Here is a 19446-nt window from a genome sequence, read left to right as displayed (position 1 = left end):
GATTCAAGATTTCCTTTTACTATTTTCTTGTTACTGTAAATATAAGTAACAGTCAATTTATGCCTTCACAGAAATGAGGTTTTTATATTGGTTTTTGAAGATATGTTTTACATTATCTTTGGAAGTATAGGGAAGAGGTAGGTACAAAAGCAGTGTTTTAAATTATATATGTATACACTTTCATGATAAAAACATAAGTAAAATTATGTTACTTTTTACATCACTGCTGCTGCTGAAAAAAATAGGTTTATTTTAGGTGATATTTTAAGTATATACATAAAAGTTAAGCTTACTGTTACATCAGATGACAAAGTAAGGAAACAAATTCTTAAAAATGATCATGTTATAGTTCAAAGTTATTTCCATAGAATCTTTTGTTTACTGCTGTTTCAATTTAGCTGATAAATATGAAGTTATATGAATACAGTTAAATGCTTTTAAAAACATTTTAATGTCATTACCTAAACACCTAGAATAATTTTAATTAATCTTCATTTGCATTTCCTAATTTTAAAAAATCAACTGTAATGTTTTTAGCTAGTTAACACAAATTGTATTTCCACTTCAGTTTAGTACGTTTATACATTGGAAGACTTACTATAAAATCAAACACATTTTTGATGCTGAGAAAAACCTTAACAAAGAAAAATAACTTTCTTCTTACTCAACTCTTCAACACATGAAAAAATAGATTTTTATGTAAATAAGGGAAAAATAAAATAGAGAATTCCTTAATTGTGTTTTTTAAAAAGACATGTTTAGTTCAGTAATGTATATTTTCAGCTATGCTGTCAGTATCATCAAAATTCTGTATTATACAAAGTCATATTAAATTTATACTCAGGTGTAACATTCTCTCCCAAAGACATACTATTTTCAAATGCATTATTAATCTAGAATTTTGGCCCTACTGTCAACTTGAAAGTTGCTTTTATTTATTTTTAAGCCAAAGCTCTTCAGTGAGAAAAGTTCAAGATCCCACATATAAGGAGATCCTGAGAGGCTGCACAGATTCTTTACTGTCTGAACCACCAGGGAAGCACCTCAGGATCTCCTTATATTTGAGATCTTGAACCCAGGGTTTGATTCCTGGGTCAGGAAGGTCCCCTGGAGAAGATGCTAGATATTGGAGCTACCCACTCCATAATCCTTGCCTGGAGAATTCCATGGACAGAGGTTATAGTCCATGGGAATGCAAAGAGTTGGGCATGACTGAGCAATTAAAACTTTTACTTTCTGAGACCATATACATGACCAAAAAAAAAAACCTTCGTCTAGATAAGTAGATATATTAGACATTTAAATTTTCCCAACATACTGCTTGTTAATTATTTTAACAGTTAACTATATTCTATCATACTTCCTATCTTTTATCACAGTTTCATTTATATTAGACAGTCCTATCTCTCAGGTAAAAATAAAGGTCCACAGATTAAATCTGATATTCTTCCTACCCTTAGAAACTAAATAAATACTGCCTGATTGAAAATAATTGACAAAGTATTGTTTCAAGTACAAGGAGAGATTTTAAATTATGTGACATGTCTTCACAAAGAATAGAATTTTCAAAAATCAAATTAGATTTTTAAAAGTTAAGCTACTTTACACTAAAATAGGAACTAGATAATTTTTAGTGTTCTCTTTACAAAAGACTATATAAATTATTATACTTTTAATATTTAAGCATTCAAACTCCTTAAAAATTTTAAATACAATTTCCAAACATACACATGGCTCAACTGGATTTACAATGCACAACTATATAGCTACCAAATATAGTTTCATATAGTTTCCCATATTTCTGTATCTCTAAAATCTGTTTAGTGGATTCAATCATAAATATGTTACCAAATGCAAGTACCAAGTTTTAACTGAGAGTCTTATAGTACTTTTTTTCTTGGTATATGTACATAAATGTACATAAAAATCTAACAAACATTCTCAAGCAATACTTCTCAATAAATGGCAGTAAAAAAAAAAAAAACTAATAAAATATAATGCCCAAAAGCACCTTGATTAGAGGTTGATGCAAAACAAATCTATTAACAAAAAGCTAGTAGTCAACACAGTCACTCAGAGAAGATGGGGAAATAGTCATGTTTATATACAAGAAAAAATTATAACAATTTTAACAGTTTAAGTGAAAAGACTTATAGCTTCAAAATATATTTCATAATAATCACCTGGCCATGTTAATCTGAATCAGCAGATCACATGATCTTTCTTAAAACATCCCCTAAAGTTTTCACTAACTTCTCTAGAAACACAGGAAGCTTATGTCATCTAATTTTGGGAACGACACAAAGAATAACTTACAGTCCTTTGACCTGTTCTTTTCAATAATAGAGCCACTAAACAAAGGTGGCTACTGAGTGCTTAAAATGAACTTAGTGTAACTGAGAAAATAAATTTAAAGTTTTATTTAATTTTAATTACTTTATTAAATGTAAAATTTAAAACTACCACTCAGTTGAGTTGCTAGAACTTTTAACAATGTTTGGAAAAATTTGGGTATGCACTTTAAACTGCAAATTGCATTAAGTCTAAATATAGATCAAGTATTTCCAATGAAAAAATACCCACCAGATTTAGAAGAAGCAATACGAAAGAATGAAAATATCTCACTAACAAATTTTACATTGGTTACATGCTAAAATATATTTTGATATACAGGATTAAATTTTAAAAAACCTATCATTATTAAAATTCGCTCCATTTTTCTCCTTTATTTTTTAATATTACCATGAAAAATTTTAAATTATATAAATGATGCTCATTATATTTCTATTGGGCAGTGCTGCCTTAGACTATATACATAAAATCAAAAAATTTTTTAAAGTTAGGTTACTTAAGGTATTATTTGCACACAGTAAAACTCACCCTTTTATACATTTACTTCTATAAATTCTGGCAAATGTATACAATCATGAAACCAACACAATCACAACATAAAATGTTTCCATTACCCCAAAAAATGTCCCCTGTTTCTTATCAACTTGTCAACTCACGCCTCCTACCCCCAAACCCTGACAATTCAGTTTTCTGTCCCTATAGTTTTAATCTTTCCACAACAGGATAGCATATAGACCTCTGAGTCCAGGAAAATCAAAGTTTAAAGACCATACTATACCATGGTGCTAGAGGATTATTATTATTTGATATTTCCTTTCCTTGTATTATGAACATTTGCCAAGGCTTAGTTTTCCAGTTATTCCATTTTCAAAACTGAGTTTCTTTCCCTGTCACTATTACAGTAATTTATTTATACTTATAGAATAAAACTGAGAAGATTATATATTAGTTATGTACTTACAAGGCTTCTACTAAACTGTAAGCTAGAAGCCTGACTTGTAGAACTACTACACTTAATTGTCTAGTGAAATTAACAGTGCAGATAATAAGGCTAAGAAGATATGTCCCACTGTTATTAAAAAAAAAGAAAGGAAAGGGAAAAAACAAAGAATTGACTGATGAAGAAGTTAACCCTCTAATTTAGATGTTTACATTTACTGAGGTCTCAAAAAAAGATTAGAGGATGCAAGAACTATGATGCCAAATAACCAGGAGCAAATGGTAGTAGAGACTGAACCTAAACCAAATTTTTACCTAAATTGGTATTGGTTTTGTCAGAGCTTGCTAACAAGGTTGAATAAATTGGGAGTACTCTGCCTAACACAATTTTTCTCACAAACTCTGTTATTTCTGGTACATGATTATATAGAATATAAAGTTTTAAAAAATACATGTATCACATCAAATCAGAAATACTTTTAGCACATAAAGGCAAAGACTCAAGAAACTCAACGGGCTCTATCTGAAAAGTAGAATATTTGTAATCAATAATATTCATAAAAGTTAAATATATAACATCTATGTTTTAAGTAAATAAATGAAATGCTACAACTGACTTTAATGGTTCTAAAATACTTACTGAAGTCTCCAGTAAGAAAAACTCCTTCAGCTCCTGGGGCCCATTCTTTGCAGTATAAACCACCATCAGCGCATCTGTGGACGCCAAATGATTCATAACCTCTGGAAAACCTATCAATACCACCTTCATTCTCTCCAATGTCGGTCAAAGTCTGGTTAAACCGCTTATACCTTTGAAAAAGTGCAAAAGAAAGGAAATTGTAAAATCAAATAATCTTCCAGAAAAGCTGCTGTAATTAAATATCTGTTTTACTCTCATTCAGGGAAAAAAAAAAAAAGATATCATTAAAGAGGAATGATGTGAATAATTTCATTTATTGCTAGAAGTTACCTGGTAAGATATCATTCTTACATCAAATACACTGAACTAATCCAACAAACTTTTTTTTGTAATTTCAAGCATTATGGTATAAAAGAAAACATGATAGTTACGTTATTCCATGAATATTTTAAAATCAGCATTATAGCAACTTCCATGTCAAGACAGTATAATGAAGGAGCATTCCTACATCTATAACTTCTAAAACACTGAAAGAAAATACAGTTAAAAACCAGCAATAAAAATAAAATTACCCTACAGCAGGTCTTGCATACTTTTCCTGTTAAAGGGCAGATAGGAAATATTTTAGTCTTTGCTAGCCATCTGGTTTCTGTCACAATTACTCAACTGTGTCTCTGAAGCATGAAATTGGCCACAGACAATATGTAAATGAATGGGTGTGGCTGTGTTCCAATAACACTTTATTTACAAAAACAGGTGGCAGGGCCAAATTTGGCCTATGGGTTATAGTTTGCCTAGTCTTGCCCTACAGCAACTAACCATGGAAAGAACATTCATCACCTCAAACTATGAAAGCCAGCGGCCATGAGAAGAAACTAAAGATTCCTTTCCAAGCAGGATCAAGAATAATACATGGCTGCTCTTGACCCTCTACCAGACCCCCAGAGCCCACAGTTAGGACCGGTACACCAAAAATATATTATTACTTGCACTTATTACCCCAAGTCTGGGGAGAAGCAAAGTAGAACAAAACTGGCAAAACTAGAGAAGTGAAGCATGTGGCAGGTATTCTCTGTCAGAAGTGAAAGTTCCAGAACTGTGCAATGAATTGACCAATGCCCATAAACTTCCCTGTGCTTCCCCACACCCTGAGGGGTAATCAATAAAAGTCCCAGAAAGATAGTCATGAATCCAAATAGAGGTATAAAGGAAATACACAAAATATCAGAAGCTAACTAATGAAAAACACCTCAACTGAGGTGAACAGAAAAATAATCTTTATACAAATGTTTCACCCTGTTGTTGCTTAGTTGCTAAGTCAGGTCTGACTCTTTTGCGGCCCCATAGACTGTTGGCACCCACTCCAGTACTCTTGCCTGGCAAATCCCATGGACAGAGGAGCCTAGTAGGCTGCAGTCCATGGGGTCGCTAAAAGTCAGACACGACTGAACAACTTCCCTTTCAACTTTTCACTTTCATGCATTGGAGAAAGAAATGGCAACCCACTCCAGTGTTCTTGCCTGGAGAATCCCAGGGACGGAGGAGCCTGGTGGGTTGCTGTCTATGGGGTCACACAGAGTCAGACACGACTGAAGTGACTTAGCAGCAGCAGCAGACTGTAGCTCGGAGAAGGCAATGGCACCCCACTCCAGTACTCTTGCCTGGCAAATCCCATGGACGGAGGAACCTGGTGGGCTGCAGTCCATGGGGTCACAAAGAGTCGGACACGACTGAGCAACTTCAGTGAAAGTGAACTTCACTTTTCCTTTCATGCATTGGAGAAGGAAATGGCAATCCACTCCAGTGTTCTTGCCTGGAGAATCCCAGGGACAGGGGAGCCTGGTGGGCTGCCATCCCTAGGGTCACACAGAGTCGAACACGACTGAAATGACTTAGCAGCAGACTGTAGCTTGCCAGGCTCCTCTGTCCAAGGCATTTCCCAGGTAAGAATACAGGTGTTGGTTGCCATTTCCTTCTCCAGGGGATCTTCCCAACCAAGGGATTGAATCTGCATCTCCTGCAGGCGGATTCTTTACCACTGAGCCACCAGGGAAGCCCATTTCACACTGTACTTCAACATAAATAAAAATTAATTCAATCATAATAAAAGCTGAGGGATTATATTAATATGATCGAATAATAGGATGAGAAGTAAAAGGAAACGTCAGACCCAAGGAAATAAAAAGAGTAACAAAATATATCATTAGAAAAATAATAAATTAGAGTTGGCAAGGAACTAAGTGTACATGCAACAACAACAACAACAAATTAGGTAAATGAACAATTGGAACTTGATATGATTAGAAAAAAAGACAAAGAGGACTTCCCTGGTGGTATAGAGGATAGGAATCTGCCTGCCCATGCAGGGAACATGAGTTTGATCCCTAGTCACATTTCAAGAAAGAAATGTGAAAGAGAAAGAAAGCAATGGCTTACCTATTAAGATACTGGAATCTAAGTTTAAAAATTGGACCTCTAAAATAAAAATAACTTCAAAAGGTCAAAGTTATAAATATTAAATTAAAAATAAACAAAACCAGGAGTTCACAGTAAAAGAAATACAAATGGCCATAAAACACATTGAAAAGACACTCAAATTCAATCCTAGATTTCAAAGTTGCATTTTCCACTTAAAGACCAGTAAGATGTGATAGTCTGTGCAGACAGAGTACAGGTGCAGGAAAAAGACATTTCCAAATACTCTTTAACAAAATATAAATTAGATAACTATTTGGCATTAGCTAGCTATGAAAATTTCTAAATCACAGTCTTCAACCAAGTAATTCCATTTCTAGAAATTTACCCCTTGAATATATCACACAAGGAAGTAAAAACATCTACATGTACAGTGTAATGTACAGGTAATCATTATGGCATTATTTAAAATACCAAACCATAGAAAATACCTACCTGTTCAACAAGAGAGGCTGGTCAAATTAACTGTGGAACACACAAACAACAAATTACATGAGATTCATTATGAAGAATGAGGTAGAATGAAATGTACTGATATGAAAAGATGTCCCAAGATAGATGGCTTAGGGAAAGAAGTTGCAAAGCAGTTTTCCACAAAACATCTCTTTGTATAAAGAAATATTCATACAGCTACAGATGGCAATGTAGATGGTATTTTCACAGGGCCCCTTTCCCTGCACCAGGGGTTGGATTCCAGTGGGCTGGGGCGAGCAGGGGCCTTAAGTTCCTAGCCCCACCATGCTCTCACATTTACTTCAAAGACAGGAAGAGGTACAGCACAGAATCTGATCAGTGGAGTGCAAAGCCTATGGGTATGGTAGGTTGTGAGTGGAGTATTTCAAATATGACCCCCTTTTGTATTGTCTATATATACCCAACACATACAATACACATGCCCGCCTGTGAGTGCACATCCCCATGGTTTTATGAAAATGCAAATTATATTTACTCTATTACTTGAAACAAATTAACTTTTAATGAAATGATGTAACTCCAGTATCACTGGCAGTCTTTACTCCAGAGGACGCAAACTGAATTACTGACAGGAGCCAGGCAGGTAGCATAAATACGAAGAACTGCCCTCGCATAAGAAACACAAAGAACAGCATGATGATAAAAGAGTAACCAATGAGGCTAGCCTCAGAGTATGGAAAACAAAGTAGAAAGGAGCTCAATTGAGATGGGGAGGACAAAACCCAGGGAAAATTGACAGCATCTATTTAAAAGCTCTAGCCTATTGTTACGAAAGATTTGCCACATAAAGTAATTATTCAAGAATGAAAAATATTCCAGATTTTTCTATGAATCCTCCCTAATTTAACATCAGCAACTATTTCAAAATACTTTAAATACTGATCTAGGCAAAAGAAAAGGCAGCAGAAGAAAACCTCAGTCTATAGCTCTAATAAGAGATTTGTATGCAAACTCTCTCATACTCTAAATTCTATGAGAAAATGATTTTTACCTCTTAAAGATACCATTCGGCTATAACTCTCAATGCGTGGAAACTCTAATCCATATGAGATGCATAAATAACAACATTTAATGATCAAATGGTATAAAAACAATCAACAAAATAAATCTGGATAGAAGTAACAAAACTAGAAGAGAAAAAATAAGTAAATCTGGACTTAGGGTAAAAAAAAAATACATACACATATATTATCATAAAACAAGAAAAATTACTGATTCTTTTTTTAAAAAGCTATCAACTTTTGGAGGGCAAATAAATGTGGCAATAATTTTATTGTCAATGTGGTTATAATATCTTTAAAACACAATTTTAGATTTATTTAAAGTTTAAAAAATAATCCTTCTTAAGACATTTCAAAAGATATATACAAATGTGCCATTTACTGAAAATTGAACAGAAATAGGATTATAGCATGATATTACTTTAACTAAATATCTTGACGTCCTCAAGGTCAGCCCTAAAGCTTCTGATACAGAAATACACATTCCACTTTGAAATCACTGTGGCTCAAAAAAGAAAACGCCTGAGGATATAGCAAGCTCATCATGCCTGTGCCCTCTCCTACTACAGTCGTCTCTCTTAATATTTTGCTATGAATTTATAGGATATTTAAAAACTGGGTCAAATTCTTGGTAACCAAGAACATAAAATGAGTTAGTATTGTAACTAGAATTTTGTACAGATATAAAAATATTATAAGATTTAATATCTTCATTGATGTTTTTAATCCTCTTTGCAGAAAGAAAGAAATAGACGCACAGATAAATATGAAAGTTGCTCAAGGTCAAGAAGGTAATAAGCAACAGAGATGAGGTATTATTTATCACAAAAGGTATTTTTAAAAAATCAGGAGACATAATCTCAAATTAAAAGTCACATTTCCTCTTAAAGAAAGTCCCATAACTTTAATTCATAAAGTTATTAATCTTATAATTAAGAGGATCTGATAAGGCTCTAGAAATAAACAGTGTAGGTTCAAATTCTAACTCTGTTACATAGTATATGTAACCTTGAACAAATTACTTAACCTCCCTTTTCCTGAATTTCTTCCCCTGTTAAGTAGGGGAAATCTGATAGTTTATAAGGAATCAAAGAAATGACACCAGGAGTCATCCCCACAGTAACCAGCATATACTCAATAATTTTAAACTGTAGCTTTTCACCACCTCAGTGAGAAGCACTGCTGTATTATACTTTTTAATTTATAATATCTTAAATTACACCACTTATTTAGATTTAAATATGCATGCTAATTATTAGTAAACATTAAGGACTGTTTCTCCTTAAATTTCCAAAGCATTTAAGAATATTTATATTTTCCTGCTATGAAAAGTTATAAATATAGGCATACTAACACATAACACATACTAGGTACTCCAGATTAATCTGAATGTGTAGATTATAAAAAGTTTGGAAGAAAACTAAGTAAATTGGATAGCCTAGGGGAAAAAAAGTTACTTTAGGGAAGTAGTTAATGCTTAGTTTGGAAAAAAAAAAAAAAGAAACCAGCTAAAAACCTTTGCTCTTTTGTAAGACACTTCATCTTAGATCCATACTGAAGTTCTAATTTCAGGCAAGGCTGTGAACACTGGAGATATGTCAGAGGAGATGGATCATACCTTATCTGGAAACACCTAAGATGTAGAATTCTTTCTCAAGTGCTTCTAAGTGGGTCTGAAACACAATGAACCCATGGGGGAAGTTCCTTCCATGCTAGCTTAATTCTTTTCAAGATTTTATATAGTCATCTGTTTCCTAAAGGAGATTTGGAATAGAGGCAAGAAAAAGCACAGAAGTAAAAGCTCAATAGGAATTTTTAATAAACTAAAAAAGGCGGAAATAAGGTTAAAGGAGAGGGGAACTGAATATTTTTTTGGAACAAAAAAAAATTGCTTTTTAAATCACCCTTTCAAAAGACTTCAAGGTGACTGGCAGAAATTTTCTTCTTCAAGCACAAAGTACCTGAAATATATAGACTTCTCTATATATTAAATCTGTCAAGTGAAAAGTAGGCATTTGAGACTGTAAAGTGAATAATTTCTGTCCCTCAATCAAGGATAAGTATTCAATAACAACAACAACAAAAAAACCCACAACATATTTCAGTTTAGTTCAGTTCATTTCAGTTCAGTTCATTCGGTCATTTGTGTCCGACTCTTTGCGACTCCATGAACCTCAGCACACCAAGCCTCCCTGTCCATCACCAATACCGGAGTTCACTCAAACTCATGTGTATCGAGTCGGTGATGCCATCCAGACATCTCATCCTCTGTCGTCCCCTTCTCCTCCTGCCCCCAATCCCTCCCAGCATCAGAGTCTTTTCCAATGAGTCAACTCTTCGCATGAGGTGGCCAAAGTACTGGAGTTTCAGCTTCAGCATCATTCTTTCCAAAGAACGCCCAGGGCTGATCTCCTTTAGAATGGACTGGTTGGATCTCCTTGCAGTCCAAGGGACTCTTCAGAGTCTTCTCCAACACCACAGTTCAAAAGCATCAATTCTTTGGTGCTCAGCTTTCTTCACAGTCCAACTCTCATATCCATACATGACCACTGGAAAAACCATAGCCTTGACTAGACAGACCTTTGTTGGCAAAGTAATCTAGGTTGGTCCTTACTTTCCTTCCAAGGAGTAAGCGTCTTTTAATTTCATGGCTGCAGTCACCATCTGCAGTGATTTTGGAGCCCAAAAAAATAAAGTCTGACACTGTTTTCACTGTTTCCCCATCCATTTCCCATGAAGTGATGGGACAGGATGCCATGATCTTCGTTTTCTGAATGTTGAGCTTTAAGCCAACCTTTTCACTCTCCTCTTTCACTTTCATCAAGAGGCTTTTTAGTTCTTCTTCACTGTCTGCCATAAGGGTGGTGTCATCTGCATATCTGAGGTTATTGATATTTCTCCCGGGAATGTTGATTCCAGCTTGTGCTTCTTCCAGCCCAGCATTTCTCATGATGTATTCTGCATATAAGTTAAATAAGCAGGGTGACAATATACAGCCTTGACATACACCTTTTCCTGTTTGGAACCAGTCTGTTGTTGCATGTCCAGTTCTGACTGTTGCTTCCTGACCTGCATATAGGTTTCTCAAGAGGCAGATCAGGTGGTCTGGTATTCCCATCTCTTTCAGAATTTTTCATAGTTATTGTGATCCACACAGTCAAAGGCTTTGGCATAGTCAATAAAGCAGAAATAGATGTATCACAGGGTAAAAATATTTATTGTATGCCAATAATTGAAGAACCTCTCTTTGATAAGTTTATCAGTCCAAGAGAAGACTGTTCAGCTCAGGACAGGAAAGGGGTGAGATAAGCAAATGCTAACAGAAGAATAAATATAATAGAAAAACTAATGGGATAAAGCAAGATTTAAAAAGGCTCTAAAAAGTGGCTGGCATTTGTGCTATATCTTAAAGGATGAGTAGTATTCTTTAGCAATTAAGGGACAAGACAGAGAAGAGCTTTACACGTGTACAAATTAAGGCGGTCCTTGTGGGCACGAGGACTAGCTTTATGTAGCTGGATAGGAGGAGGCGTAGAAATGTAGAGTTAAATCAAGATGGAAAAGATGACTTTCAGTTATATAATAAATTAAATGAAAAATAAAAACCTTTAAGACTTTAAAGAGGAGATAACTGATACTATCAGAGACAGTCTTTAAAGGGAGCAGTTTGAAGGATGAATTTTAGTAGTCAGAATAATATTAACAAAGTCTTTATTAAACAGACTGAACATTAAAATACCAGAGTCTGTGAACTCTCTTGTTATACTGGTCAATGAAAATAATTTTAAAAGTGACAGTATAGTAGACATGGTTTCTTATTTTTGAATGCTTTCCTTATATTTAAATGTTTATATGTACTAATCAATAAATAAATGTATAAATTTTCAAAATTTCACCTAAAATTTTAGTGACACTTCCAATCTGTAATTTAGCATACACTCCAATCTTAATCTATCAGGAAACAGTAAACATGGGACCATTTAAATAAAAGTGACAAGTGAGAAGGGGTAAACTCATCCATTTATTCCACAAATATTACTAAGCATCTACTATACATCCAATGCTATGCGAGTCACTGAGAACAGAGATGAAAGACAAAGCCCATGCCTTCAAGACATTCTTTGTTAAGTGTGGGAAATGGTAGAGAGAAAACCAAGGACTGAGACAGCATTCTGTAAGATGAAGATTTATATTCAGAAGATAGAAGCAGCTAGGTGATAAATACCACAAAGACAGGAAAAATTATCTGTTTCGCACACAGATATACCTGCTGCTGCTGCTGCTAAGTCGCTTCAGTTGTGTCCAACTCTGTGCGACCCCATAGACGGCAGCCCACCAGGCTCCCCCATCCCTGGGATTCTCCAGGCAAAAACACTGGAGTGGGTTGCCATTTCCTTCTCCAATGCATGAAAATGAAAAGTGAAAGTGAAATCCCTCAATCATATCTGACTCTTCGAGACCCCATGGACTGCAGCCTACCAAGCTCCTCCATCCATGGGATTTTCCAGGCAAGAGTACTGGAGTGGGTTGCCATTGACCTAGTCATTTAAAATACTAGCACATATTAAGTACTTAGCAAATAAATATTTAATGAGTACCTACTACTTCCCAGACTGTGGTTAGGGAATGGTGATAGGATGGTTAAATTTAGATTTAAAATTAGGATTATTACATCTGAATTTGCCAAAAAAGGTCCGTATAGTCAAAGCTATGGTTTTTCCTGTAGTCATGTATGGATGTGAGAGTTGGACCATAAAGAAAGCTGACTGAGCACCAAGGAATTGATGCTTTTGAACTGTGGTGTTGGAAAAGACTCTTGAGAGTCCCTTGGACTGCAAGGAAATCAAACCAGTCAATCCTAAAGGAAATCAGTCCTGAATATTCATTGGATGGACTGATGCTGATGCTGAAGCTCCAACCCTTTGGCCACCTGATAGGAAAAGTCAACTCATTAGAAAAGACCCTGGAGCTGGGAAAGACTGAAGGCAGGAGGAAAAGGGGATGACAGAGGACAAGATGGTTGGATGGTATCACCAACTCAATGGACTTGAGTTTGAGCAAGCTGGCAAGTTTGAAGCCTGGCATGCTTCAGTCCACGGGGTTGCAAAGAGTTGGACATGACTGAGCAACTGAACAATAGCATCTGACCTTGAATTTCAATCCTACCTCCTACCAGCTATAACTAAGACTTAACATCTCTATCTAAATAAGAATAACAGAACACATTTCATAAGAACCAAATGATAATGAAATGAGATAATATACCTAAAAAGCTTAGTATAACACCTTTCACAAAACATGATGAATAAGCACACTGTTAGAACAATAAATATACTATATGACTGTTGGATTTGAGAGCAGCATAGAAAAATCAATAGCCTCTTCAAATATAAGAAAGATATAATCCATCATAACTGTACAAGACTCATTTACTGTGAGGCATATATCCTTCATAAAGTAATCAAAATTGAAAAAGACACATGTATGACAATGTTCTATGCAGCTCTATTTACAATAGCTAGGACATGGAAGCAACCTAGATGTCCATCAACAGATGAACAGATAAAGAAGCTGTGAGATACACACACACACACACACATATACACACAATGGATTATTACTCAGCCATAAAAAAGAATTCATTTGAGTCCGTCGTAATGAGGTGGAGAAACATAGAGCCAATTACACAGAGTGAAGTAAGTTAGAAAGAGAAAAACAAATATCATATCATATACTATCATATTCCATATATGCATATATATAGATTCTAGAAAGATGGTACTGATGAACCTATTTACAGAGCAGCACTGGAGACCGACATAGAGAACAGATTTATGGACAAGACTGGGTGGGCAGGAAGGAAAGTGTGGGGTGTATGGAGAGGGTAACATGGAAACATATATTACCAAATGTAAAATAAAATGGGAATTTTCTCTATGACTCAGGGAATCCAAACGGGCCTAGGTAACAACTTAGAGAGGTGGGATGGGGACAGAAGTGGGAGGGATGTCCAGGCGGGAAAGAACAAGGGCAAACCTATGGCTGATTCATGGTGATGTTTGGTAGAAACCAACACCATGCTGTAAAGCCATTATCCTTGAAATGAAAATGAATAAATTAAATTTTTTAAAAAAGAAGGCAGCTGAGTGCCGTAGAATTAATGCTTCTGAATTGTAGTGCTGAAGAAGACTCTTGAGAGTCCCTTGGACAGCAAGGAGATCAAACCAGTTAATTTTAAGGAAATCAACCCTGTAGGACTGGGTTGGACTGGAAGGACTGATGCTGTAGCTGAAGCTGCAATACTTTGGTCACCTGATGTGAAAAGTCGATTCATTGGAAAAGACCCTGATGCTGGGAAAGACTGAAGGCAGGAGGAGAAGGGGGCGACAGAGGGTGATATGGTTGGATAGCATGGATATGATGGATATGATGGTGATATGGTTGGATAGCACAATGGATATGACTGTGAGCAAACTCCAGGAGATAGTGAAGGACAGGAAGCCTGGTGTGCTGCAGTTCATGGGGTCCCAAAGAATCAGACATGACTTAGTGACTGAACAACAACATGTATTCCCTCAGTTCCACTTTGGTCCAGGCTTTGTACACTCATTTGACTGGCCCTGTGAAAGTGTGGCTTGCAAGGAGCTCCTAAAAGAAGCCAAATACTATTAGGTTGGTGCAAAAGTGACTGGGTTTCAGACTGTGAATTTTAAATCTTTATAACTAGGCTCAAACACATCTTTATTAATTAAAATAGGAATCATTCCAATCAACACATTTTTTCCAACAAAAAATAAGTTTGCTTACTCCTATAGCATAAAAGTCTGTGATTCAGGATTTGACAAATTCTTGGAAAGCATTTTCTGCCTCCTGGGTTTTGGAAATGATTTCCCTGCAAAAAGTTGTCGAGATGTTTGAAGAAGTGGTAGTCAGTTGGTGAGAGGTTAGGTGAATATGGTAGATGAGACAAAACTTTGTTACCCAATTCTTTCAACTTATAAAGCATTGGTTGTGTGATGTGTGGTTGGTTGTTGTCACAGAAAAGAACTGGGCCCTTTCTGTCGAATAAAGCTGGCTGAAGGTATTGCAGTTTTTGGTGCATCTCATCCATTTGCTGAGCATACTTCTCAGATGCAATGGTTTCACCAGGATTCAGAAAACTGTAGTGGATTAGACTGGCAGCAGACCACCAAAAAGTGACCATGGTCTTTTTTTGGTGCAAGTTTGGCTTTGCAAAATGCTTAGATGATAAAGAATCTGCCTGCAATGCAGGAGACCTGCATTTGATCCCCGGTTCGGAAGATCCCCTGAAGAAGGGAATGGCAATCCATCCAGTATTCTTGCCTGGAGAATTCCATGGACAGAGGAGCCTGGTAGACTGAAGTCCATGGAGTTACAAAGAACTGGACATGACTGAGCATCTAACACATTTTAGTGCTTCTCAGTCCAGCCACTGAGCTGGTCATCACCAGTTGTCATATAAAATCCACTTTTTGTTGCATGTCACAATCCAACTGAGGAATGATTCACTGTTGTTGCATAGAATAAGAGAAGACAACACTTAAAAATGATGATTTTTTTGATTGCCTCAGTTCATGAGGCAATCCACTTATCGAGTTTTTTCACCTTTCCAATTTGCTTCAAATGCCAAATGACCATAGAATAATTGATATTGAGTTCTTGGCCAACTTCTCATGTAGTTGTAAGAGGATCAGCTTCAATGATGGCTCTCAACTGGTCATTGTTCAACTTCCCATGGCCAGCCACTACAATCCTCATCTTCAAAGCAATCATCGCCTTTGCAAAACTTCTTGAACCACCATTGCATTGTATGTTCATTAGCCGTTCCTGGGCCAAATGCATTGTTGATGTTCAGAGTTGTCTCCGCTGCTTTATGACCCATTTTTAACTCGAATAAGAAAATTATTTAAATTTACTTTTCATCGTACATAATTTCCTTAGTCTAAAATAGATAGAAAGTAAACTACGAGTAATAAGTCATTAGCAAAACACTTACAGTGAGAAATGCACATTAAAATGATGTATAACATAACCACATTTATTAAGAATTAGTACTCCATTATCAAATGGCTAATTTCAACAATGTAAAAATCACAGTTACATTTGCACCAATCTAACATAACATGCAGATGACACTACCCTTATGGCAGAAAGTGAAGACGAACTCAAAAGCCTCTTTGCAAAAGTGAAAGAGGAGAGTGAAAAAGTTGGCTTAAAGCTCAACATTCAGAAAACGAAGATCATGGCATCTGGTCCCATCACTTCATGGCAAATAGATGGGGAAACAGTGGAAACAGTGTCAGACTTTATTTTGGGGGGGCTCAAAAATCACTGCAGATGGTGATGGTAGCCATGAAATTAAAAGACGTTTACTCCTTGGAAGGAAAGTTATGATCAACCTAGATAGCATATTCAAAAGCAGAGACATTACTTTGCCTACAAAGGTCCATCTAGTCAAGGCTATGGTTTTTCCAGTGGTCATGTATGGATGTGAGAGTTGGACTGTGAAGAAAGCTGAGTGCCGAAGAATTGATGCTTTTGAACTGTGGTGTTGGAAAGGACTCTTGAGAGTCCCTTGGACTGCAAGGAGATCCAACCAGTCCATCCTAAAGGAGATCAGTCCTGGGTGTTAACCGGAAACTGAAACTCCAGTACTTTGGCCACCTCATGCGAAGAGGTGACTCACTGGAAAAGACCCTGATGTTGGTAGGGATTGGGGGCAGGAGGAGAAGGGGACGACAGAGGATGAAATGGCTGGATGGCATCACCGCCTCCATGGACATGAATTTGAGTAAACTCCATGAGTTGGTGTTGGACAGGGAGGCCTGTCATGCTGCGATTCATGGGGTCGCAAAGAGTTGGACATGACTGAGCGACTGAACTGAACTGAACTGAATATAACATGAAAGTGTGGAGAAATAAAGGCCAAACTTTTAAAAGGATAAACTTTGACCAATAAGAGAAAATGGGAAATAATCCTCATGTAAATCTCTCACCCTTGCTTCTGTAGGTCCTGTGTGAGTAAACAACCAGCTTTATAAAGAAATACATTATCTCACATAAGACACTGATTGATTGACTTGGATATTATATCACGTTGCAGTGTATGAATCTACAAAAAGTCAAAAGAAAATCAGGGTATGTGATAACCCAGTCAAGACACCAACTGCTCCCAAAATGAAAGGAAGACAATTCACTTCCATCATCTCATTTCTATTCAAACTGATAGTAAAATGCATGAACATGATTTTTAACTCAAGCAGTTTTTCTTACTTTTATAACCCTTACCAATGCCTATGCTCTACGATTTGGGCTTAGATGTTAATGAAATGAGTTCTTTAACATATAGAACTAATCTAAGACTAACTGGTATGGGTCATGTATTATGATTCAGTCATGTTGACACACTATAGAAAGGAATGAATTTAGAAATAAAAAGTTAGGTTTTATTGCTACCCTCATTAGCAAACTGACCTTAGATTTTTCCCTTAAATGATCTCAGAGTTTCAGCCTGCCCATTTATAAAACAGAAAGATAATACCATTGATATGAGGACTACTACTGTGATTATATAAAACTAGCCAAACAAAAATTAATTATTTTATGGTATGCCTCATCTTCCCTTTTTTAAATAAGAAATTAAGGTATTTCTAAGTAGAAAAAAATAAAACATTGAAAAAATTAGAACAGTTACATCATTCTAATTATGTGTTGTGCTTAGTCCCTCAGTCATGTCTGATCTTTGTGACACCATAGACTGTACCCACCAGGCTCCTCTGTCCATGGGGGTATTCCAGGCAAGAATACTGGAGTGGGTTGCCATGCCCTCCTCCAGGGGATATACCCAACCCAGGGATCAAACCCAAGTTTCCTATATTGCAGGCGGATTCTTTACCATCTGAGCCACCAGGGAAGCTCCATGCTAATTATAATACAATAAGAAAATATAAATGCTAATTCAGTTACAAGCAAACAGTAAGCATGTTACTAATTTTTAACCTTTTAAATAAAATTTTATTCATCTTTCACCATCTCTAAAACACAATCAAATGCACTAAGAACAATCTGATAAATATATCCTCAGAGCATATTTAAGAGCAAATAGTTGATTTCTTATTTTCTGATGTTACAGAATAAAAGCTATTTAAATAACTTGTTCTTACTTGGCCAAAAGTTAAATGCAATTTGGCTATTTTGTATCTCAAATTAATTATACATATATATGTATATATATAAATTAAGATTATATAAAAATCATTAAATCTATCTTTTTTGGCAAGAGGAGGACAAGGCCAATCAAAACTGTTAACTTTTAAAAGCGAGTGTTGCTACCATTTAAAATTGTGTCCTGAAAGTAAATAATGCCTGTTATTTATTAAATGTTCTTTCCTAATTCTGGTACTGGGCCACAGAGGTGAAGGGGTGGAAGGAGGTCACCACTGACATCCTTCCAAATCTAAATCCCATAGAACCCAAACCATGAAATGTTCATATTCAATTAATGAAAAGCTAGAAATAGTTTACTTGGTGGTATTAGAAAGCTTTACAATACTCTCTATTTTAATAAAAGTAAGTTTTTTTAGAATTCAATGTTTAGAATTATGGAAATGACATTTAATGACCCAACATAAAGAACCTACTATATAGCCATTAATATAAACATATTTTGACTTAACAGATTAATTAATTAGAATAAATTAACAAAATGTAGCTAGAAATTAATTTTAATCACCATGTCTTGTCTCTTGGCTGCAAACAAATTAATAATATATTGCCCTTGCAGTTTACCAAGGTATGATTAATGGTCAGTATTAAAATTTCTGGGGTCTTCTGGCAATGTGAAAACCTGACTGCCAAACTAGAAAAGAAAAAGTCCTCTGAATGTAATAAATCAGAATTACTGAAGGGAAGCCCTGTGAGATGGCCCATCTGGTCAGGCCTGGAAGTGTCAAGCATTGTCCCAAACACTTTAAGCAGCCAGCCTCTTTATCAGCCACCCTCTTTCCAGTCACGCTCCTGTTCACGTCTTTGCTACATGCTCTGCTGATTACCTTGGAAAAGGGCAATGCTGTAACTGTTCAACTGACCTTTCAGTTTATTTTCTCTTGTGTAATATGAAACATGAAACAGTCTTAGTCTACTGATTTTTAGGAAGAATACTAACTTACTGTTTCAACAGCTCTTGGCTCAAATAATACTCTGTTCTGTGGTCAGGTTTCTCTGCTGGGAAAAATTACATGGCAAAGACCAACGGTTTGGGCTACAGAGATAGGGGCTTGAGGTCTTCCATGATGCAGACCACAATCTGCACAACAACTGCACACAAGCACACAACTCCTGAGTGTGTGTGGCCAGCCAACCTGAGGAGATGCAAGTCCAACCTTTTAAATTACCAAGACAAACTTGTTCTTAATATGATTCACTGCATCAATAAATAGATTAAAAGCAATGATGGTTATGTCTTTTGTCTTTTAATATGAATGTCATTGTTACTCAAATACTATCAAAAATTCTATACTCCCCCAAATAGAGAAGGAGGTTAAG

At 35.9% G+C, this 19446-nt stretch overlaps 1 protein-coding gene across 1 annotated transcript in view; it reads right to left on the bottom strand.

The window, feature by feature from the left end:
- GBE1 (1,4-alpha-glucan branching enzyme 1) overlaps positions 1-19446 on the bottom strand; it is a 318366-nt gene that overhangs the window by 244252 nt on the left and 54668 nt on the right. The window contains exon 2 of the mRNA XM_086321961.1: positions 3932-4101. Within this exon, the coding sequence (XP_086178087.1) occupies positions 3932-4101 (170 nt within the window). The remainder of the gene's footprint in view (positions 1-3931; positions 4102-19446) is intronic.

The sequence above is a fragment of the Bos grunniens genome, chromosome 1 (genome assembly GCF_055505025.1).
Source record: "Bos grunniens cultivar Pamir isolate PY7600 chromosome 1, Bosgru_T2T1.0, whole genome shotgun sequence".
Classification (NCBI taxonomy): Eukaryota; Metazoa; Chordata; class Mammalia; order Artiodactyla; family Bovidae; genus Bos; species Bos grunniens.
Note: the sequence above shows the minus strand (reverse complement) of the source record. Positions and strands in the feature narration are given on the sequence as shown.